We start from the raw sequence: 24657 nt of genomic DNA on the forward strand, positions 1-24657 counted from the left end.
AGAGTCCTACTTCAGGAGAGTCTGCTGGATTGAAGAAGCACCACCCCCTGAGATGAATTGAAGCATGCACTGGCTTTGGTCCAACTTTCCCGAATAGCAAACTTTTCTCCTTGCTCCTGGAAAACAGTTGAATTAGTAACTTGTGATAACACCCACGACATCCAGACAAAACCAATCATCCCTCAAGTAATCGCTGACATCACACACCATGAAAGAGAATTCTTATTTGGGCGTGGGGGCAGGGGGAGGCTGGAAGATGAAATATTCTTCCATCTTCTTCATCTGAGGCCCTTCAGCCACCTTGGACACAGCTGAGGTCGGAGGTCAGGGTAAGCTAGATGGGGATTTCCTTCATGATCATCTGGTGAGACTATGTCTGACACCTACAGGAAGAGCTTTGATTGCTTCAGTATGCTGCTACTGTTTTGATTTTACTGTTCAGTAGGTTCATAAGCCAAAAAGTCATTTGGCTAAAAATATATGTCAAAATAATTGTAGCAGAAAGTTGGCTGGTTAGTAGTCAGTGGATGAAACTGATAGGTCAATTCAATGAGCCCTCATTTAGGGTTTGAGACATGACTTCTTTGCCTTGTTAATGACAAGTTTTTTAACCCCCGTAGTGCATATTTTCTTACCTGTCCCATGGAGGTAAATGTGCTTGCCTCACTGAGTTTCTGGGAGATTCAAACAAAATCGTGTACAGCGAGACCCTGGCAGAGTTCCTGATGCTCAGTAAAGATTTATTAGAAGCCAGGTTCCTCAGAATGAGTTGGCCTTCTTCACTTTTCCTCCTTTCCCCAGATCACCTTTCTGCCTCTTTCTAGAGAAGGAGGGGAAATGAGTCTTGCTGTTCTTACCGAAACCGTTTTCATCCTACGGACTATCCATGGTGTAACACCAGGGGGTGAAAGAGAAAGAAAAAAGTAGTCCTCGCTGAAAGCAAAACCAGGCCCTTTAAAAAATCAGCAACTTGTCAGAAAATTGACTGATCATATTAAGAAGCTGTGTTTTGTTTTCCTGTGAATATTTTTAGGGTGCACTATGGGAACAACAAATGTCAAGCAAAAGATGAAAGAGACAAGGGCTGTTAGAAAAGATGTCGAGGCAAGAAGAGAACAAGCATTCCTTAGTTTGCCCCAAAGGCGGGCGGAATGTGATCAAACTGTTTTTCGCACCTGCAAAGGAGTCAAGGCATTTTCATTCTGTAAGAGAAAGAACTTGCCGCTGACAGGGGGAATGGATCGAATCATTCGAGTCTGGAATCCTTACCTGCCTGGGTGAGGTTTCTTTCTCTCTCCAACCAAAAGTGCCACTGATCTAGTAAAGTATAATGAGAGCAACACAGGGGATCGCTAATTCCCTTTTAGGCTAATTTAAGAAGCCCTGTCCAAAATCGATCTCCTGTACACACAGCCTGGGAAACTTCTGTTGGTGGCCACAAAAGACTCTTTATTTGGGGTTAATAAGCAAGTCATTGGCCCCATTTACCAATGAAGGAACTGAAGCTTAGAGGAGGTAAATAGCTTTTTGGACGTAAGGCCAGAATTGGCTAATTTGGGCTGCTTCTAAAAGCCTATGCCATTTCCGTTGGTCAGTGTTGAAGACAGCAGGAGAGTGGAAAATGGGGAGTAGTCTTCTGTGCACTGATAGTGGGGACTTGGGGACAAGAGCAAGTCACCTAGGGTGCGCCCAGCTTCCTCGCTGAGTCTCTGTACTAGGCAACAGTGGAGGACCTGCAAGGGGACCCAGGCCCCTCAGCGGGAGCAGACAGCTGCGGAGGCAGTGCCAGGAACCCCGGGGGGCACGTGGGATCGGATGCTGCCCCTGTCACCTTCTAGCCCAGTGATCCTGTGCAAGGGTTGCCGCCAGTGTCCACCTTGATAATGGTGCTCACAGGAGTACCTACCCTTCTGGTAATAAGAAAGATCACAAATGAGGTCATCCACGTATAGCTCTCAATACAACGTCGGATGCCTAAAAAGAAAGAAAAATGATTTTCTACCCACTTCTATTACCTTAGACTCCCATTTGTCTGATGATGGAGAACAGTTCGCTTACCTTCCAGTGACGTGGTTATAAAATGACACTGGGCTCTCCCCTTCAACCTCAGCCCTGCCTCCCTTCTCCCCACCTCCCCACCCTCTCCCTACACAGGCAGCCCTGTGACCCTGAGGGCATTGTGACCCCTCAGAACTCCTTAAAATAAACTTATATTAAAAAAACATTCCCCCCAGATCTGAATACTGTTAACTCTGAACTGCATAAAGCAACAACCTGCCATAGAATCTATTCCCACACCACCCTGTGCTCTTCCTCGTTTATTCCTTTTATAGTGATATTGTCAGCAGTTGGAGAAACAAAGCCCAGAGCTTCATCTCACACTGAGTTGTGCTGCTATAACTGGGTATTATTTGCTTCAGTCCTTTTATCACACAAGATATATACTTGTGTGATTTCAGAAGGAGACATAACCCTCCTCCGGCTGAATAGAACTGCCAGATCCGGGCCAAGTTTAGTCTTGCATTTTTTATTTAGAAATAGCACTTAAAACTGCTTGGTGTTCATCTGTTCTTTTTCCATTCTAGAAAACCAACAGGTATGCTGAAAAGCCACACAGCTCCCATGATCTACATCCATGTATCTGCTGAGGATAACAAAATATTTTCCATGTCCACCGACAACACTATTAAGGTCTTTGCCCTTTCACATTTTGGATGCATTGCCCAACAGTTTCGGATAGAGAATGTGTTTGTTTGGTGTTTTCTTTCCCCTCTTTGCAGCTCTAGAGGTCTCTGCATTAGCAGATACTCAAATGGTAGTTACATTTGAGGGTTTGCTTTGGAAAAAGAAGGTAAGGGGTCAACTGAAGGGTAGTGTCTTAGAGAATTTTCTATACCTGGTGTTTCATTGGGATGAGTAAACCTTGAAGCATCTCAGCCCCTGTTTGCATGCTGTCCTGATTCCCCTGGGAGAATGTGTGTTGGAGGATGAAGAGGGGGAGCAAGGGATGGAATGGGGACATGGGGGAGGTAACTGTCCCTTGCTACTAGTGCTTATTTTGCAATACACATAGGGCATGTGGGCCCTTTCTGAAATGTTGTCTGTAAGGCTTAGAATTTAAACACTTCTGGCCCTGGTAGAGGTCGTGGTAACATCACCTTCATTTTGTTTGCCTTCACACCTCTTTTATACGTAGGGTCCTACCCAATTCTAAAATTCAGCTGCCCTGTGACCTTTGTATTGCACTATTTTTATACCAAAAAAAAATTAGAAATTTTATTGATTTGCTTTATCCATCATTTCGTGTGCTTTTCCAGTGAATATGAAAAGTTTTCATGATTTCATCCATCTTTCTTTCTCAACTATCATGGGGCCGGAGGGTGGGAGTTTAGAGAAGTCTGAATCAAAGGAATGCTGAAGCCTCAGGCAGATCAGTATCATTTCTTTGCATAGATACATAAACCAGCTTACTGACTACACACATAATAAATGATTTATAGATGCTATGGGCTGAATCATGTCCCTTCAAAATTCATATGTTGAAGTCTGAACCACCAGTAGCTTACAATGTGGCTGTATCTGGAGACAGGGCCTATAAAGAATTAATTAGGGGCACCTGGGCGGCTCAGTCGTTAAGCATCTGCCTTCGGCTCAGGTCATGATCCCAGGGTCCTGGGATCAAGCCTCACATCGGGCTCCCTGCTCCGCGGGAAGCCTGCTTATCCCTCTCCCACTCCCCTTGCTGTGTTCCCTCTCTCGCTGTGTCTCTCTCTGTCAAATCAATAAAATCTTTAAAAAAAAGAATTAATTAAGGTTAAATGAGGTCATATTGGTGGGCCCTAATCCAATATGATTGGTATCCTTATAATAAGAGGAAATCAGCACATTTAGATGGAGGGGCAACCATGTGAAGACATGGCAGGAAGGGGGTCATCTGCAAGCCAAGGAGAAAAGCCTCAGCAGAAAGCAAACCTGCCTACACCTCCATCAAGGACTTCAATCCCTTACTTCACACATATACGAAAGTTAACTCAAAGGCAATAGACCTAAATGTAAAAAGAGCTCCAATTTCAAAATTCTCTGGAGAAAACATAGGAGTAAATCTTCATGACCTTGGACTAGGGAATGATTTCTTAGATACGACATCAAAACCACAAGAGACAAAAGGAGAAAATAAATGAGTTGGATGTCATCAAAATTAAAACCTTGTGCCTCAGAAGACACCATTAAGAAAGTGGTCAGACCACCTACAGGATGGGAGAAAATGTTGCCAATCACACATCTGATAAAGGACTTGCGTCTACAATACAAAACAATCTGTATGCTCAACAATAAAACACAATTATCCTGGGCAAAGGACTTAAATAGAAATTTCCTCAAAGAAAATATTCAAATGGCCAATAAACACAGGACAAGATCTTCCACATCATTCGTCATTATGTAAATGCAAAACAAAACCACCATGAGTTACTACTTCATACCCATTAGGATGGCTAAAATCAGAAGATAGATGATAAGAAGCATTAGCAAGGATGTGGAGAAATTGAAGCTCTCCATACCTTGCTAGGGGGAATTTAAAATAGTGCAGCCACTTTGGGAAATATTTTGGCGGTTCTTTAAGTGCTTACCATGGAGTTACCATATGACCCACCAATTCTGCTTCCAGATTTAAACCCAAGAAAATTGGAAACTTACGTTCACATAAACTCTTACATATGAATATTCAGAACAACGTTATTCATAACAGCCAAAAAGTAGAAATAACTCAAGTGTCCATGAACAAATAAATGGATAAACAAAATGTGGTATATCCATACAATGAAATACTAGGCAGCAACAAAAAGAAATGAAGCAGTAATACGTGTTGAAAAAGCTTATGTTACATGAAAGCCAGTCACAAAAGGCCATGTATTGGAGGATTCCATTTATATGAAATGTCCAGAATAGGCAAATCCACAGAGAGAGAAACTAGTTTAGTCGTTGTTGGGGGGTTGCAGTAAGGTGGGATAGGGAGTGGCCACTAATGGGTATGGGGGTTCTTTCTGAAATAATGAAAATGTTTTGAAGTTAGACAGCGGTGATGGTTGCACAACTCTGTGAATATGCTAAAACCCACTGAATTGTACACTTTAAAAATGTGAATTTTGTGGGATGTGAATTATATCTCAATAAAACTGTTATTTTGTAAAGGAGGGGGAGGGGAGAGATAGAGAAGTCAAGGGAGATGATGCCAAGGCTTTGGGCCAGAGCCCACTGAGACAGGGCAGATGGTGGGGAAGAGGAGCATAAGACCAGGAGCTCAGTTCTGGATGTGTTGGGTAGAGTCATCCTGAGTTGAGGGGAGATGTCAGGGCTGGAGATATAAATTTGGAAGTCATTAGCATTTAGATGGAATTTTAAACCATGGAGGGGATGAGATGGAAAAGAGAGCAATAGTGAGCAATGGGGAGAAAAGCCTCAAAGACTGCGCTCTCACTGTGTGTGGGGTCGGACATGGCTCCTGTAGAGTGAGCTCAGAGTTCATGTCATGGCAACCATGAGGACATTTTACACAAAATTAGGTGTTGAGATCACAGTCAGTGATGCAGTCAGGACCCAAACTCAATTCAGTCCTCCAAGCAAATTTGATTAAAATGAGAAGATTCATGGACTTCAGTATTTGATTTATTTTGAAAATCGAATCTATCCTAAGGTATCCTCCAAAGCCACAAAGTTGGAGACTTCATATTTTTAATGAGCTTTTTTTTCCCTCAAAACCTGGCACCATCAGATAATCATAATTCTGTATGTGAGGACACGTCTCCTATCCTATTTTCTTTTCCTAGTGCCTCTCCATTTTCTTCCAATCTAAAATCATGATTACAAGATTAGCATCTTGCCTGTGATGATTCAGGCATATTGAATCACTTCCCAAAATGTGTTTAAAATATATTGAAATCCTATCTTGGAAATATGGTGTGTAATTTATTTCAGAATATATTATTCCTATCAAATAAAAAGTAATCATCCAGGAACCAAACAGCTAAATTTCTAGCATGCCTGATCAGATAGTCTTCGTTCTTTGAATTGATTTTTCAGCCCAAATATTTCACTTTTCTAAATCATGGGGACACATGAAACGTTTCAGGAGTCTGCTAGTTTCTGGCATTACCCTAAAGGAGAATAAAGTGACAGGTTCGGTTTTCTGTTTTCACTTGTTATTTTCTGTGAGTTTAATATTGCACACTACAAAGAGGGCTGTTTTGTGTCAACAGAAATTAGCATAGAAAGAAAGTTATTTCCTGAAGGAATATAGCATGGTGTATTAGTTAAGGTACGGCTTGCCACTGTAACAAATAAACCCTATATCTTCCATGAGTTGAGACAATAGAAATTTAGTTCTATTTGCTGTCATACCCAAGGCTGGTGCTCCTGGGGAGGGGCATTTTTTTTCTCCCATTCAAGAACCACGCTGTCTTCATGCAAGGTCCCTAGGTTCTCAGAGTCTTCGTCATCCCAGGACAATGGGATGTCTTCTTCTTAAAAATCCCAGCCATAAATGACCATTACTTTCTCTCACTCCACCAACTGAATTCATAACTCTGGGTGAAGGGAAACCAGGAAATGCCTTAGTTTGGTGGCCACTCCCCAGCAACACCTTTACACTGTGGACAGAAGAGTGTGCATTTGGGGGTTGGGGTACAGCATTTTGGAGAAATACAGACTTGAGTTTAAACTCTGAAACTACCAGAAACTAGATGACTTAGGGAGAAGTATTCAATCCTTCTGAATTCAGTGACTTAATTCTCTTGAACATTGATCACTCTTCTGTAAAACGGAAGAAAGACCCACCTTGTAGATTAGTTGTGCTCATAAAAGGTAATGTATGAACTGTGCTCATCACAGAGTAGTTTTACTAGGTAAGACTCTTTTGAGCCAAAGAGACAAAAATATAACTCAAGTAGTTTAAGCTAAAGAGGGAGAATTTATTGGTTATTGAAACCAGATCAACAGACAGATGGCCTCATGGACAGCTGGGTTCAAAGATGGCACTGTTTTTCCCATGCTCTCTGCCTACACTTCCTTGGTGCACACTGATATTGACTCCTAGTGCAGAAAGGCTATCTCCTTCCAAATGGCTGGGACCACTGATGCCCAGTCTGAACTCACAACCCAACTCCAGCTTCACTGTCAACTCCAGCCAGAAAAATCTAAGGGAAGACACAGATTGACCAGATTTTGCTGTCCTGTCTACTGCTTGCAATCAGAGAGGCAATTCTAACAGAAGACAGGAGGGTGCTGGACAGACCAGAGATTAAGTCAGTGATGATAATTTGTTGTAGCTACTTTTACTTTGGTGATTTAACGCCAACTTGCTGATTCAACCTCAACAATAGTAGGAAGAGTTGCTTCCTACTTGTCCCTTTCCCAGACCTCGTAAAGGTCCCTTGATAGCACCCCAACTAAGATCACTCTCCAACCTCCGGAATTACCTCATCTTCCTCCTCATCAAAACTTCCTCTCTTTAAAAACAAACAAACTAACAAACAAAACCCTTCCTCTCTTTCAGTAACATTATCGCATAAATTAAGAAGAAATTACCAGATGAATGGATTCCCCTTGTGGTATAAGTGACTGATAAAAAACTGTGTGTGTTACCTTTCTATCCAGGAAAATGAGCATTTTCAAACAATTCAATACTCCAGAAAGGAGTGGGAGATGCCCCTTAAATAAGTAGTCCTTGGGGTCACCTTTCCATGGGATTATTTTACTCTGATCACTGCTGTCACCCCCATACTGACCTCCCAGAGTGTATTGCTTCCTGCCTTTTACACCATGACCTAAAGTCACAGATGGAAAAGCACACTAGAACTTTCAAAATGACTTTGCTACCTACTGGGGAGAACTCAGGAAAATAAACAGTATAAATAAAACAAATACGAGTCTGGCTTATGGGTAAAGGCTTCAAATTTCCTGATCACTGTTTTGCTTCCAGGAGATGTGGAGGAGGGGAAAGAAGCCCCATCCAAGTACATCCCACCCAGTTTAGTCAGATTTTCTAGTGCAGCTCTGGAGGGAGATAAGCCTGAGAAGGACTCTTTAGCTGCTCCCTGCATCTGTAAGGGGAGAGTCATGGAAGCCCGCCGGAACTCAATGGATTATGCCTACCTCCCAACCTTGGTTTAAGATCGTATTTGTTTGTAACAAAATGCCTCAAACGGGGTGACTTAAAGAATGAAAATTGATGTCTCACGGTTCTAGAGGCTGGAAGTCTAAAATCAAGGAGTCAGCAAGGTTGGTTCCTTCTGAAGCTGAAGGAGAGTCTGTTCCATGCCTCAGTCCTAGCTTCTGGTGGTTTGCTGGCAGCCTTTGGCATTTTTTGGCTTATAGAAACATCACCTTGACACCTGCCTTCATCTTCGCATGGTCTTCTCCCTCTCTCTGTGTCTGTCTCTGAATTTCCCCTTCTTACAAGGACACCAGTCATATTGTCTGGGGATCTACCCTACTCCAGCTTGACCTCTTCTTAACTAATTGCACTTGCAACAACCCTATTTCCAAAGAAGGGCACACTCTGAAATACTGGGGGTTATTCAACATACAAATTGGGCGAGCAGGGGTGGGTACACAATTCAACCCATAACAGAGTAAATGAAATAATGCATGGAAAGCATCTAACACAATGCCTGGCGCATGTCAGCTTACTAAACGACAGCTGTCTTCGTGATTATTCGATCTTCCCAGTTTTACACTTGGCCCATCTGCTCTTCCCCAGGGATGTGGCCATCCCTTGCAGCTCTCATCAGATCACAGTACCTTAAAATAATACAAGAGCTGTGGCATGGCTTACATAATAATCCTAATAAATGATTAACAATAATATTATCATTCTAATCATATACCATTACACTATGGCTTAGCTGCGACGCTAAACACTATTTTGTATTAATTTTAAAAATCTCTAAGATTTTATTTATTTTTATTTTTATTTTTATTTATTTATTTTTAAAAGTTTTATTTATTTATTTAAGAGAGAGAGAGAGAGAGAGAGAGAGAGAGAGAAAGAGTGAGAGCAGGAACACAAGCGAGGGGAGTGGGAGAGGGAGAAGCAGGCTTCTGGCCGAGCAGGGAGCCCGATGTGGGGCTCAATCCCAGGACCCTGGGATCATGACCGGAGCCGGAGGCAGATGCTTAATGACTGAGCCACCCACGTGCCCCAAAAATCTCTAAGATTTTAAATCCTATAAGAAAGGCATTATTATTAGTCTCCTTATTTTACAGATGAAACTGAGGGAAAGGGAGTATGGTAATTTGGCCAAGGCCACAGAGCCATTAGGTGGTAGAGCTGGGATTCCAACCCACACAGGGGGGTTCTGGACCTCCATGTTCTTAACCAATAGCCACACTGAGGTTTGTTCCCTGAACCCTCCAAATATCTCCCCCATGGTGGATTTTGAGGAACTGTATGAAGAAATGGGAACATATCTAGGGGATAGAAGTAGCTCTGTGCACACATCAGACCCACGGTATCAAACCTCCACTGTGATAGACGGTCCGGAGTGGAGAAGTCGCTGGCCACTCCCTGTGGTGGGGGGTGAAGCTCAGCTCCAGCGTAGCTTGGCCACAGCTATCTCCTCTCCTTGGGCAGCTTCAGCATGGCAGAGGGGCTCAGGAAAAAGGGCCCCGCTTTCTCCTTCCTTTACAAATGCAGAGGTGAAGGAAGCCCTTTTAACATTTCCCTTTTGGTGAGGGGGGGAGTGGGGCAGTATTTAAATTTTGGTCAGTCCTAACCAGACCCCCCAACAGGTGACAGCTTTGCAAACACAGCAAAGCAGTCTGTTCAAGACCTCCAATTCCTCTTTCCCTCATTCCCTCAGATCTGGGATCTAGAGACCGACAGCTGCTTGTTTACTGCCTCCTCCAAAGCCAGTGGAATTAAGGGGGAGTTCGCAGCCTGCCTCTATCTCCCCCACTCCAGAGCCTCGTGTGTGCCCACTGACACGGCTGCACTCCCACACCTAAGACTGAGGTATGAGGTTACCCTCTTGGCCCCCAGCTCTCAGCTCTCTGGAGGGTAGAGCAGGGCCCAGCGTAGCTGCTTGCAACCTCCTATGGAACCGTCCACAGTTCAATCTCTGGGTGAGCTCCCGAGCTATATGCCCCCATGTCTTTATCTCGCAGTATGTATTTGCTGAGCTCCCTTGAACATTTCCTGTTAATTACTCCAGCACCACCTCCTTAGATTATTGAAAATCTGGAATCTACCTCTTGAGCCCTTACAGACCCACTGGCCCTACCTCTCTAGTGAAGGTAGAGCCTGGGGGCTTTCACTTCGGTCTGAAAGCATCAACGCCACTTGCCGCGGCAGTGGCCCAATGTGAGACTTTGTCCCTCCAGCAGGGTAGCCATTCAGGGACAGCACGAGCCCCGGTGCTGGACAGGTCCTTAGGGAGGGTCCCTTAGTGGGCTTTCCCTGCCCAGGGCCTCAGTGTCAGGGAGTTTGAATGCCTTCAAGACCCATCTCCCAGATTCCTCTGCAATGAGTCCCCCTGGATTTCCTTGGCACACCTTCGCCGGGCCACATTTCATGTCCTCCATGGCCAGGAAAATGGGGGCCTGGGATACCTGGGTGGCTCAGTTGGTTAAGCGTCTGCCTTCGGCTCAGGTCATGATCCCGGGGTCCTGGGACTGAGTGCCGTATCAGGGTCCTTGCTCTGCGGGGAGCCTGCTTCTCCCTCTCCTCCCCACTTGTGCTCTCTCTCACTATCTCTGTCTCTCTCTCTCTCTCAAATAAATAAATAAAATCTAAAAAAAAAAATTAAAAAATAAAAGAAAATGGGGGCCTGGTAGCCTTTTCCACACTCAGGGAGGTCATGGAGACGTTCGTCCCCTTAGCATGAATGTCCACTTCAGTGCCTGTCCCTGTTCTGCTAGGCTGAGAAGGCCTGGTCTTACGGAAGAATTTAAATCCTGCCTCCCAGGCACCCACAAGTCATCCAGTACAATGCTGCGGTTTTACAGATGAGCAAACAGAGGCCTGGAGAAGGGAATGAATTGCCCAAGGTCAAGCAGGGAGTCAGGAGCAGAGCTGGGGCTAGAACGTCTCTCTCCTGAGATGAGGAGGGGGCATCCAGGATACCTGGCCCCCTGCCTTCTCCCAGTGTGGTGCTCCTCCCCCTGGAAGGCCAAAAGTCTGTCTGAGAGGTGGAAGGAGAAAGAGAGCTTAATTTGTTTGTTTTTTGTTCGTTTGTTTAACTAGACAATGGGAGGCACATTGTCTGGTCTTCCTTCTCCAAAGCCTGCAGAGCTCCTAAGGGGCACCTGTGAGCGGTAGAGAGATCGGGCTCTGCCTCCCTGGGCCCAGTGGCCTTGGGCTAAGTCACACCCATGCCCCTGGTCTTGGCAGGGCTGGCAGGGCGCATCACCTCCGCTTTGAGAACTTTCAGACCCTCTGCATACTAAAACTAGGAGCATCACTATAGCCTCATGGTTCAAACATGGCCCATGATTATTCACCCACCCTGTTACCCCCACTTGCTGCCCTGACATAAATCCATTCCTCATTTCCAGCCTGCGACTTTCCCCCTCACTGTTCAGCAAGATGACGGATCCCAAATCCGTAGTATTTGAAAACTAAGGAAAGGAGGCGGAGAAGGATTAGGCTGAATATTGTGGTTTGCAGGGTTCACATCCCATCTATATGATAATGGCAACCGGATTTCCTGAGCCAAAAATGATGGCATACCGTCTCGAAAGGTGGGTTTAAAAAAAAAAAAATTGAGTTTGGGCTCCTGGGTGGCTCAGTTGGTTAAGTGTCTGCCTTCAGCTCAGGTTGTGATCTCAGGGTCCTGGGATCGAGCCCCACATCAGGCTCCCTGCTCAGTGAGGAGCCTGCTTCTCCCTCTCTCTCCCCCTCTGCCGCTTCCCCTTGCTTGTGCTCTCTCTCTCTGTCAAATAAATAAATAATATCTTTAAAAAAAATTGTGAACATATGTATGCGAAAAACCTTAAATATATTTATTATATTCAGTGATAAATCACAGGTCAAGAATTAACTTTATAGAAAAGTGATCAGATTTCACAGCATCAAAACTCTACTGAGAAGTCCAGAACGGAAGGCTGCTGCCTGTGCTTAGACCCACCCTTCCTAATGTTTCCCTTGAGGCCCTGGGAAAGTCTCGCGTGGATGGGGAGCGCAGGCAGAACGACCCCAGTCATCGGTGGTACCTCCAGGCCTGCAAGTGCGTGCTCTCGGCTCAGGATGCCAAAGCAACCTGCTGAAAGATGGGACTCTGGTCAGTCCAAAGGCTGTTTGTTCGACGTGGCATCCGTGTGTAGAAAAACAGCCTGGTGGACTGATTTTCTTTTTTTTTTTTGTAAGCAAAGTGACTAAAATTCCACCTCGCGGCAAGAACAGCCCCAAACTCTAGGGCCAACACTTAGGTGACAGATGAAGTCTGCCTGTCCCTGCTCTGTCGCATGGAATTTTGTGACCATAATCAAGGTCACCTGGTCCTTCTTAGCCTTCTGGGAGTGTCCTTATCTGTGAGGTGGGGAGACTCAGCACTTCCCTCCCCGAGCTGGGGAAGGGGTGTAGGTAACACCAGGAGGCTCTGGTCCAGGCCCAGCATTTTCTATCCCCACACCCTTCTTTCCTCCTCCCCTACAGGCCAGACTTCCCCTCAGAGCAGTCCAGAGACCATTCATGGTAAAGTGCTCATCATCCTTCTGCCTTCCTTGAAAAGGATTCCACCCACGGGGAATCATCTGGCGCTAAGTTGGAGGTTCCAGATCCACTGAACCTTTATTAGTGGCCCAGCTTTGGGGCCAAGCACTGGAGGGACCGTCAAAAGAGAGGACAGAGCGGTGGGACTGAGAACCAACATTCATTTATTAAGTGTCTTCCACTCACCAGGCTTCTCCAGACATTTGACATCCTTTTCCTCACTTACTCCTCACAAAATTTCTATAAAGTGTTCCATTTTACAGATGAGGAAATGAGCGCAAAGCGATTGGATTGCATAACTCCTAGAGCTATCCCTTCTGGGTGCTGCCCTCGAAGAGCGGGCACCTGGGGCAATGCCCGAGTACACAGGGGCACCCTTGGCCCCAGGGTGCCCATGGGAGGCACTTTGCAGGGTCCTGTCCCTGCTGTGAATGAGAAACACAGCCTTCCAGGCTTGAAGACTCGGGATGGGATGATACAGTTTGTGTTTGTTTGTGAGGGAAGATGTAAACACATAGGGAAGAAGGTCCACTGTGTAGTCATACGAAATCACACTCCTCCTGCCCTAAATAGGAGACAGGCAGTATCATGCTCACTGAATGCCAATTATGCTATGTGGGGGTCTGTGGGAAGGACATTATAGAGGTTTTCTCATCGAATCCTCAAAACAACCCTAGCTACCATTATCCCCATTTAAGAGATAAGAAAGTTAGAGTTTTCAGCAGTTAAACAACTTGCCCAAAGTCACACACCCATTTTTATCCTCTTAACCTTTTTTTCTTTAAGGATTTTTATTTCTTTCTTTATTTGAAAGAGAGAGTGAGAGAGAGAGAGCACGTGAGTGCAGGAGGAGGGGCAGAGGGGGAGGGAGAGGGAGAGAGAGAGAATCTTGAGCAGACTCCATGCTGAGCCTGAAGCCCAGGAGGGGGTGGGGTAGGGAGCCTCAATCTCATGACCCTGAGATCATGACCTGAACCGAAACCAAGAGTCATAAGCTTAACCGACTGAGACACCCAGGCACCCCTGTCCTCTTAACTTTTCTTAATAAAGCAATAGATGCCTCATCCACAGTATCCATGTCATACATTCGGTTCAGGTTATCATCCTTTCTGTTTTTCATGAGCAAGATCTCCGCCGGAGCCTTACCTGGTGGTCTCCCACCAAGAACCCGTGGTGTGCTGCCGCTACAATCCGGCCTTCTGGCAGGTGGTCAACTGCTCTGAAGCATCTGTAAGTATCAACTCTTGCTTTCTTTAGCAATGATGTATTTGTGAGTGTGGGCCCAGCCCCAACGTCCTCGCCTTAGAGCCGAGCAGAATGTTCTGAGAACATTCTGTCCCTGGAGGTTAAGAATTCTACTAGAATTCTTCAACTCTAGTATTTATCAAGTATTGTTTGGACACCCTTCTTTGAAAGCGGGATGGAAGAGCTCACAGTTTCCCCAGGGGCTTCTAGTGTGAGCTCTTTGGAAGGCCCATCCGGTACTAAGGAATGGTATTATTTCATGGTGGTGTAGGACAATTAATACCACCCTATTACCTACCTTGTAATCCTAGTCTGGAGCTGAGGGTATGGAGCATTCCACGTCCATTTCCCCTTCCACTAGGGCTCGCCAGGATCATGCTGGCCCCCTCCTAGATGAGTGACACAGTGTTTGGTCCACAGGAGGGGACATAACCAGTGCTCTTTGAATAAGGAGCGAGAGCAGAGAACACATCTCCTAACTCATGTACTTCTGTCCTTGAGCTAACTGGGCCGGGGGGTGGGGGGTGGGGTGGGGGCCACATCCCAAGTACACTCAAGATACTTAAGTGTTCTGAAATCTCCTAAATTATCAGTTCAATCACTTTCTGAATCACTGGTAGGCTCTGGCATCACAAGCCAGTGCCCTAGGCCATCTGGCTACACCCTCTTTCCTTCTTCCTGCCATTGCCTGGCACACCCTGTGTTTAGGTTTTCAAGCCCGGTGGGCACCACTGTCTGGACCTGTCCTCTTCATGTTCACACTCACTTCGGCTTCACGCCCAGTGAGACTCAGTTGTCTTTGCATATGTTCTTGCCGGTCCCTGCTCTAGAGATTAGTCATCACCATGATTTTATTAAGTATTGAAAGAAATAGATTATTTGGTCTGTTGATCAAAAAATTTTTATGATGACTCAGTCTCAAATCATCTCAAAGAAGGTAGATTCCTGTATCATTTGGGCTCATACTTATAAAGAAGCATTTTTCCTCCAGATTTATCAGAATCACCTGTGACTCCAAGGACACCAAACCTTCTGGTCTCAGCATCCTGCACAGGCCTGTTCTTGGTGCTGTTCAACTTTTTCCCATCTCCACCCTGGAATTTCCTGCTTCCTGCTCTTCTCTTACATACCTCAGCAATCCTTCAAGGTCCAACTCAAGTGCTATCTCTTCCACAAATCTTGTCTTCACGGCTTTGGACTCATACAGGCACCTCCCTCTTCCTGACCACCCAAAATGGTGCCTCCCATGTGGTGCTGGATTCAGTTCTCACTTGTCCTGCTTTGTTTCATACTGGTGAACCTTGTGTCTCTAATTATTCAGTAGGCACTTAGGGCAACGAGCAGCTCATCTGTGTTTCCCTCTTCTTCCTTCTTAATCTGTCAAAACCCTTCTTATTCTTCAATGCGCAATTCTGGATATCAGCTCCTCCAAGAAAAGTTTCTAGATCACTCCCACATCCAGGCAGAATGACAGGCTCCATTAGCATTTGGGCTCCTAATTCTATGCTAACACAGTCAGCCTCCTTCAATAGCATTACTTTTGATATGCATATCTTCCCTGCCTGTGGGTGGTAAGGAGATGTTGAATTGGAATATAAATACTCTCAACTCTTACTGTATTAGGTACACGCTGGTAATAAACTCTTGGATACTTACTGAATTGAGTTATTGATTTGCGTATTTGCTCACCTTGCAGATCTGTGCGAAATCTTTATAACACATGCCCACTGTCACGATCCACAGCATCTAAGCCACATTGCAGTCTATATTTGTGGAGGAGAGAATGTAGCCCAAGATCTTCATGATGGCTGAAGTTATTAATACCACTATACCACATTTTATTCTTCGAGTTGCTTAGCAGAGTGCTAGGGACCACCAACTTTCAATGCCTCTGAAAATGCTTGAAAATGGCACCATGTAAACTAATAAATACTCAATTAAATGTTTACAATGTGTGACATAGGAACTGCAACTTACACACATCCACATCCACACATCCAGTTATATGTAATATGGAAGTTTATTTTTTAAGAATAGTGAATAATTTTTCAACAAAGCTTAAAACTAGAAATATTTTGTAAATATTTTAAAATTTAATAGCAAGATTATATTTCATTTGGGGATATCATTGCATTTTAATATGTTAAATTGAATGGGAACTTCAAAAGGAAGAATTGCTTGGGGCAAGGAAGTTCTTAGGGGAGCCCTGCTAGGGCACGAAATCCCCTCTACAAAATGCACCTAAAAAGTATAAATAGCACATTTAGACTTTTCTTCGTTCTACAAATAGAACCCTAAGGTCGTTTTTAAAGATACTTCAATTGCTCACTTCAAACTTTTCCCTTTCATTACCTGCAGTAGCCTGTGGCATTCTTGGGGGAATTTCTTTTTATGGAAACAAATGTGTGACTGTTTAATCACTTAATGGGAAGACAGGTCCACAGAGAGGATGTTTCCTTTGGGTGTCCATCTGGGGCTATCTGCCCCACTCTGGGCCCTTCTGCTCATTCTTCCATGCCAACTGGTACTCCATTCAATTCTGGACCTCAACCATATTACAAATCACTGCATGCTGTGAAATTTGGGGAGGTTTGCAAAGGTTGGGATAACTAAAGTAAAACCCAGTCATGCTAAGGGTCTATTGCAATATGGAGGAGAACAAATGGATGCACCTGAGCTGTAGACACCCCCACGAACCCAGACATTGTGAGAGGACAGTGGGGAAGGAAGCGAAGTGTACACTATGAAAAATCTGGTCTCAGGTATTTGAAATCAACAACAGTGGGGCGATGCCTTCTGGTTTCTGGATTGGAGATCTGGAAGTTTCTCTGTGTCGATGGAGCAGCCTCTTTTGCAAAGTAAAAGACTAAAAGGAACATTCAGTAGTTCAGGGAAAGAGTGGTGTCCTCAAGCATTTCTCCTCCCACACTGTCACTGCCTTTGGGTGCAAGCTCCAGAAAGCCTGCCCCAGAGGATGTTCTCCTCAGTGTAGGCACTTACTTATCCGAAGTCACGAGAGATGCCACTCCACTCCCTTTACAGATGATTCTCATTCAAAGGTTGCTCAAGGGATGGGGCTGAAAGAAAGCAATTTCAAGACTGGAACTAGCTGGACTGAGCAAAATCTTAAAGCTGAGGGTTTAGAAGATACATTCTTCCCCGCCAAACAGGCCGTCTTCCTCACTCAGCTTTGTCTTGGTGCTGAATAAATTTTGCTGCTCAAAATTCAATCACACCTATTCTTTGAGCCTACGTAGTCAGGAGATTTTTATCCAAAGATTTCTAAATTTTTTAATCTTCTCACTGAGTGTTACAGGATAAATTGTGTTCCCCCCAAATTCGTATGTGGAAGTCCTAAGATTGTGACTGTATTTGGAGATAGAGCCTTTAAAGAGGGGATTAAATTAAAAGGAGGATGTTAGGGTGGGCCCTGATCCAACCTGACTGGTGTCTCTATAACAAGAGGAAATTTGGACACATAGAGAGACCCTGAGTGTGCACGTGTGGGGAGAAGACCATGTGAGGACACAACAAGAAGGTGGCCATTTGTGAGCCAAGAAGAGGCATCTCAAAAGAAACCAAACTTGCCAGCAACTTGATCTTGGACTTCCAGCCTCCAGAACTGTGAGAAACTAAGTGTCCGTTGTTTAGGTTCTCCATTCTGTGGTATTTTGTTGTGCAGCCCCAGCAGATGAATACATTTGGGGTAAGCCAACTTGCATTGGATGTACAGATGGATACTTTCAGGGTAAATTTTCATCTCTCATATCCAAGACACTAGACTTCTAAATGCAAATTCCCTTTAATTTGATAACCGTAATCTCTGGGTCACTTTTTTTTTTCAACTTCCTGATACAGGTGGTAAAAGTGTGGGACTTTGAAACAGGAAGGCTGTTGTCTGGATTCATTGGGGCTCATGGAAATGCTGGAATCACATGTCTGACCTTCGACATCAGTGGAAGAAGGTGTATATCTTCAACCATTAGGCAGTGAGATCCCTGACATGATTTCCTGACAGGAGACTGTTTCCTAGGCTAATCACCGGGGGCAGAGACGGCTGTCTGAAAATATGGAGCTACAGCAACGGACATTGTTTGCACACACTGCAACACGGCAAGTCACTTCCTACCAAGGGTCCCCATCAAATAATGATGCAAGATTGGGCATTTGTTGTCAGTGTAGATGAAACAAATGAGAGAGAGTCTAGAATGCATGCAACAGTCCTACATCCTTTTTCCCTGGCGCTTCATTTTACCAATGACTCTAAACTTCTATTGCAGAGAGCCATACTTTACATAAATGTATGTGCTCCCAGCCAAGCCTCGTCACTCGGTCCTTTATTACCTGGTCTATTTGTCTGAGTTCTTGAACGAGCTTAACTTTTTCTAGACATTTTAAACATCATATAAGTCAAACTCTAGATGGACAAACTAAAAGCTTGTCTGTTTTGTGCATTATTGTGATTTTTTTCCCCAAGGCAACTTTCTTCCACTTGTTCACGTGGTGTGCCTGATCTTGGTAGAATTTCCACAACTCTGGCCTGTCACCCTTGTATGAGGGAGAGAAGAGGCAGACAGTGTTCAACTATCAGAGAATATAAATGAAGTCGAAGTAAAAAAAGACAAAAATCACTCAGGGTAATGAGTTTGTGATTCCCAGGTCTGCTTTTGACCTACATGCATTCACTGTTCACTCACTCGCGCAGCAAGTGCCGGGCACCGTGAAGGGTCCTGTCAGCAGACAGGACTCTGTGAGCCTCTTCCCAGAGCTGAGGAAAGGCAGGGCCAGCCTTTTAGGGCAATGAGTGTAGCCGGAAACCAACAGTGCTGTGGTGCCTTGAAAGATAGCTATTTATGGTCTAAAAACTAGAAAGTCAGTACTGAAGTTCTCCCCAGTCATCAGTTCAGTTGAGTCAATATGTTCAAGCTGATTTCAAGAACCAATAAAGAAAAGAAAAGGAAAGTAAAGTCTAAGTAAAGAGTCTAAGTAAAGTCTAAGTAAAGAAAAGTAAAGAAAAGTCTAAGTAAAGAAAATGTAAAGAAAAATGTCTAATATACTTTGATAATGTGATCTTTCTAGATGAAAAGGAAAATGAAGTCTGTGATTGTACCTACTTGGAAATGAACCAACATAAGTGAGTTATAGTCAGCTTGGCTATAGAGAGGCATCTTTTTGATACAAAATCTATTCTGGAGGAGGACACCAAGACAGTGAAGGGAATTTTCCAGAAGGAAATGTGTCAAAGAATTTTCAAGGCTCCCATTTGCTCCCTGATGGTAATTTAGGCAACTAGGCTCTTCTAGAATATTGGAAGCAATTCTCTGCCCATTTCAATAACTGCTTAGAGGTAGAGATAGGGAGCACTGTATCTTTCCACCAAATGCTTTCTTAAGGAATAAAGCACAGACTAGATTGCTAGAGTAATGAAATTCAGCACCCACAAGTCAAAGAATAAAAATCCCATAAATTCTCTCCTGAACACTAAGGGTAAAAACAATTCCTGATCAGTTTCTGTTTGTGCCCTTGCCTCCATGGTTCAACCATGCTCTTAGGATCGAGTAACCCTCAGGAGGGCAGCTGCTCATGGAGCAGCATCTGTAGATCTTAAAAATTATAGATCCCTTAAGCACCAGTGAAAACACTGACCCTAATTTATCCGATCACATTTTATCTTGTTCTTCATAAGATAGAATGCTCTGGCTCTCTCCATTTATCACATAGACATGGCAAAATTAAACCACAGTCTTGACTGCAGGCAAAAATTAAAGAGACGATAAGCTTAAGTATTGAAATGTACTACGCTTTTACTGTTCTAGGTATATCATAGCTGTTGGATGGGACAAGAGAATAAATGTGTATTTTGTAAGTGAAATGTACAAAATTAGGTATTCAAAACCCTGCTTCAGATTGCTATCCTCACCCCACCCATGGATTCTTTTCCCACTAAAAACATTTGTAGTAATTTTCTTCATGCTTCTTCTCTCTAGTACAAGACAAGCCATGATATAGACAGAAGAATTTCCTCCCTCCCTCCCTTTCTCCCTTTAAAAAACCTTTTCTACTTTGTTTTTGTTTTTTTTTTGTTTGTTTGTTTGTTTGTTTGTTTCAGTCTCTTCCCTCTAGTTCTCTTTTATGGGAAGAAGTGTAATCACTGCACCCAATTCTGGGAGGGGCGTGGTTCCCACGTCAACAAGCAACTCTCTGACACCAGCTGGTGTCTTATAATTCAGCTCAATCCTGACACCATCTACCCAGAGATGGCATCAGGTCCCACAGGTTGTGGGATCACAGGTCCCACAAGCCCGCCCTTCTTGCTCCCCAACTTCAGACACCTCCCATGCTCTCATCACTTAAGAAATTCCAAAGCTTTTAGGAGCTATCTGCCAAAAATGGGGACCAAGACCAAATATCTATTTCTTATCATAAATCGCAATACCACAAAGTGTTAGCTAGAAGAGCTATCAGAGGCAGAGAGGGCATCCCTGGAAATCCAAAGCAGACCGTGCCTGGAACGCGTAGTTCTCCACACCTTGCCTCTTGGTCTTACCCCTTATACAGGCTGGCGTGCACTCTCCTCCCCAGGATGCAGGGGCTTCAGCTGTATCTCACATACCCTCATCCCTAACTGAGGGTTAACCTCTCTATCAACTGTCCAGCCTTTTACTTTCTCCCTTCTTCCTCCCACTTTGTCTTTATGCCCTGGTCCTTCCCTAAGTGGAAAGAGGAGATGAAATGCCATCCATAAGCAGCTCTATAGGGAAAAAAAAATTCTTTTTGTTATGGCTTAGAGATAGGGAAGGGATTCAGAGACAGGGGAAGCTGAAAATGCTGACTGAAACTAAGTTTTAAATCTACCTGTGACATTTTATTTCCCCTGCTTGTTATGCTGGATGGTCATGGATTTCTGACGGTCTTTAAACATTGTAAGTTCTTTATTCATTTGAAGGTGTGCCATATTTCATAGCCTAAGCCTTGCATCCCCAGATGATTTGAAAGATGACTACCTGAGAAGCCCTGGCGTTGAATCCGTCCTTTGGTATTATAGGTTCCTGAGCTGAAGGCTTATGTTTTAACACATGCAACAGCTATGGGTCTTATTATGAAGGCGAAGCTATGTAGACCATCCAAGCAGAGTTTGTCAGTTGACATATGATTTGTTGAAATGCAATCACCCAAACGTCAGAAGTGGATTGCTTTTTATTCCCACTAGCACTAGGGGAATTTGCTTTGACATTTTGAAAATTTACATCACTGGTGGGGTGAGGGGTAAGGTTATAAAGTGTGCCAACACCTTCTCTCTGAAGTTGTGAGTGTGTTGGCAGCTCATTTTACTGCTTGTACAACATCTCCTCTTTGGCTTTGCACACAGGATGCACCATGTGACTTTCATCACTTCTGGAAGCCACAGCCACACTGGCAGGATGACCTGGTGAGCCCCAGTCCACTGTCTGGCTCTCGACCCAAACAGTGGCACATGATGAGGATACCCTTCATTCAGAGGCTCACCCTGACTCTCCTGGGCCTGCCTCTGCTGTGGCAGCATTCATGAAGTGTCCAGGTAGAGCCAGGAGCACTGAGAGCCAAGCAGCTGCTTCCCTTCCAGGAAGAGGGATGGCCTTGTGTTCAGACGGGGGCATGGGGCCACAGAAACCAATCCATGCAGCTCTCTGTGAGCTCAGCCAGGACTCATGTAGTGCAGGAATAGCAGCCCAAGATGTGGTGGGTGTAACTTTCCTCCAAGAAGCATCTACTTCCTGATTCTGCTTGGCATGCAAAATTATATGCAATTACTGTGTCATCCTTCGGCAGCCAGGGATCCTAAGAAGATGACATTCCTGCCCTGTTACTTGTGGGGGGCCCATAAGCAGGGGACTTCTTGTGATTCTTATTAGCAAAATGCCGCCCCCCCCAATTTTCTACAGCTTCCCACGGTTGAATAGTCTTCCTCAAAATTGCGTGGATGCCAAGACAATAAAAGACAAGTGCTAAGAAAGAAAAGTTACTGTGCCCCAACATCAACTGCCATGGTTCAACCCAACCTTATACCCCCATAAATATTCCAAAAGGTACAAGTCGCTAGAATACAAACCCCGTGAAGCCAGACCTTATCTGTCTTCACCATGGTATTCTCAGGACCTAGCCCAGTGTCCAATTTATAGCAATGCCCAATTACTTTGTTTTCATTCAACTAGCATACGCCAAATGCCTATTGTGGGCCAAGTGCTTTATTCACTGAAGATGAAATGATGAGCAAAATGGTCATCTCATGATCTCTGCCTTCCTGGGCTTTACAGATTAGTGATTATTGAGTGAAAGAACAAAGTTATGCAGAAAATGCCCTGGAAGTGATGGCAAGGATGGGCATCATGCAAGTCAGCAAAGTGTTAGTTCATTCAAATATTTATTCATTCAACTATTAATTCACTCAACACCTATTTTTGTGCACTTTCATAGTGTCATGCTTAGTGGATAGGTCCAGAAGATACAATGTGAATAAAATGTGATTCCTGGCCTAGAATCTCAAAGACTAGTGAGGAGACAAACTAAGGAAATAAAAATTCTACTATGTGACAGATGATATAATAATGTATAAGATGCTGGAGAAGCCCAGAGGTGGAAAGTACTAACTTTGCTCTAACATCACACAGGATATCAAAAGATTGCTAGGATTCTTCCGGAAGGCCAAGGTAAGGAAAGCAATCTAGATGAAGCGAAGGGGGAAAGCATGAGCCAAGTGAGGAAGCATGAAAACATGTTGTTTGGAGGGTTATGAAAAGTTTGAGGAGGGAAATGAGGTTGGTAAGTTAAGTTAGAGCTTGACAGTCCTGCTAAGGCATGTACGCCTCACTGTGCAGGCAGTGGGGGGCCACGGGAGGAGGATCCCAGACCTACATGGTCACAAATCACAGCAGGAGGCAGGATTTGGCAGAAGACTGTGGGAAAGAGGGAGCCATTGACCTTCTCTTTTCCAACTGTCTTCTCTTTTCCAACTGTCTTATACCATCATCTTCCCAGCCACTTTCTGGCAGAAGAGACATCTTAGATGACACAGACGGGTCCTCAAGGGGCACTCTGCGGGAAGTAGGTGAGGGAAAGGGAGAACAAAATGTCTTTACAGTGCCCAAAGAAGCCAATTCTCTTCACATGGAAACTGCACTCCAGAGAGAAAGTTGAAAGGATGGTGGCACAACAACTTCATTTTTGTTTCCCCTCTTTCTTAAGGATCCATATCCAAATCCTCCTCTTGAGGAGAGTAGGTGATCTCAGTTCCTAATCACATGTATAAGCTGCATATGGGAGCCCTGTCGGAATCAAGTAAAGGGACAGCACACTCTGGAATTTAGACCTGAGTTGTTGGGAAGCCAAACCACCTTGGCCAGAACTGGTTTCCATTATCCCATTGCCATCAACATTTCAGCCCCAAATAGGCCTCCTTGCAAATACTAAGCTTGCCAGCACTATGGGGAGGTCGGGAGGCTCCTAGGAGTATCACTTCCCTGGGGAAGGTAATACAACTGACCCAAGGAGAGGCAGCACCTCTCTGGCTCAACTGTACACAGACTCCTGCATGGAGGGATGCCCTGATCCTTGGGGCTGGGCCACAAGGTTCCAGGTGAGTCTTCGATGTGGGCAAGCACAGGAGGAACCCATCTGCATCCTCTGTCTTAGGTAGGCATCAGATGAAGGGGAGCTAGCTGGGTGTGATTGGGGATTTGACTTCTTACCCTGTCCCTCTCCATCTCTCTCTTTCTCAGAACCATGGGCACAAGGAGGACATCCTCTGTGTGGCTCAATGCCCACCTTTTCTTCTTGCCACCTCCAGTTACGATGGGGAGGTCATCATTTGGAATGTCATCCCAGGCCACATATACTGCAAGCTGAATACTTCCAGCCCCTCTGATGGTGCAGAAGACAGAAAAAGTAGGTGAGGGGTAGGCTCCACAGCTGCTCTGCACAGGCCCCAGCAGGCTTGGATTCCTGGCACGTCCTAAAGAGTTCTCAGTTCTGGACAGCTTCCCAGTTAGAAGGGATTAGCCTGGTTTCAGGTTTAACCTGTCAGCTGGAGATTCCCAAAGCTGGGAAGGAGTTTAAGAGTTCAGCTAGCTCAGTCCACGTCCCCAGGCACTCATCCATCAGAAGCTGTCTCAGACCAACCCACCACCTCCGGGAGCCTTTTCTCATCCACTGTCCACCTAAAGGACTCTCTCCCCTGTTGAGCCCCTTGGGCTTTGTTATAGTGCTGATTTTGCCCCTCTGTCTTACAGGCTCCTTTTGCCCAGCTAGCAAGACTGCTCTCCCAACCCACCTCAAACATTATCTTCTGATGTGTTACTCAGCTATGTGCCCTCGGGTTTTATGCCATCCTCTCCATCAGCCCCCTCAGGTGGCCCCTAGGGTCCCAGAGTCCTCACATTGCCCGTGACCCTCTACACTCTGCCACATGGGTCAATCCTTGTTACTTGTGTGTAATACAAAGTATTATAAAGATTTTATAATACATATAAATATACATAAAGATTTGTTTATTATATATAAAGATTTTATTTATTTATTTATTTATTTAGAGAGTGTACACAAGCGGGGCAGGGCACAGGGGGAGACAGAGATCTCCAGCAGACTCCCCACTGAGCATGGAGCCTGATGTGGGGCTCTATCCCAGGACCCTGAGTTCATGACCTGAGCTGAAACCAAGAGTCAGACACTCA

The 24657-nt window shown here is 44.7% G+C and overlaps 1 protein-coding gene across 1 annotated transcript in view; it reads left to right on the forward strand.

Moving 5' to 3' along the window:
• LOC114211909 (cilia- and flagella-associated protein 337-like) overlaps window positions 1–24657 on the forward strand; it is a 119330-nt gene that overhangs the window by 75278 nt on the left and 19395 nt on the right. The window contains 10 exon segments of the mRNA XM_088021975.1: window positions 1034–1277; window positions 2586–2691; window positions 9858–10009; window positions 13834–13936; window positions 17810–17916; window positions 17985–18064; window positions 19031–19085; window positions 19768–19813; window positions 21321–21380; window positions 23707–23872. Coding sequence (XP_087878101.1) covers window positions 1034–1277; window positions 2586–2691; window positions 9858–10009; window positions 13834–13936; window positions 17810–17916; window positions 17985–18064; window positions 19031–19085; window positions 19768–19813; window positions 21321–21380; window positions 23707–23872 — 1119 coding nt within the window.

This window comes from Eumetopias jubatus, unplaced genomic scaffold (assembly GCF_037043125.1).
Source record: "Eumetopias jubatus isolate StellerSeaLion01/CBP00866 unplaced genomic scaffold, mEumJub1_p1.0 scaffold_3, whole genome shotgun sequence".
In the NCBI taxonomy this organism is placed as follows: domain Eukaryota; kingdom Metazoa; phylum Chordata; class Mammalia; order Carnivora; family Otariidae; genus Eumetopias; species Eumetopias jubatus.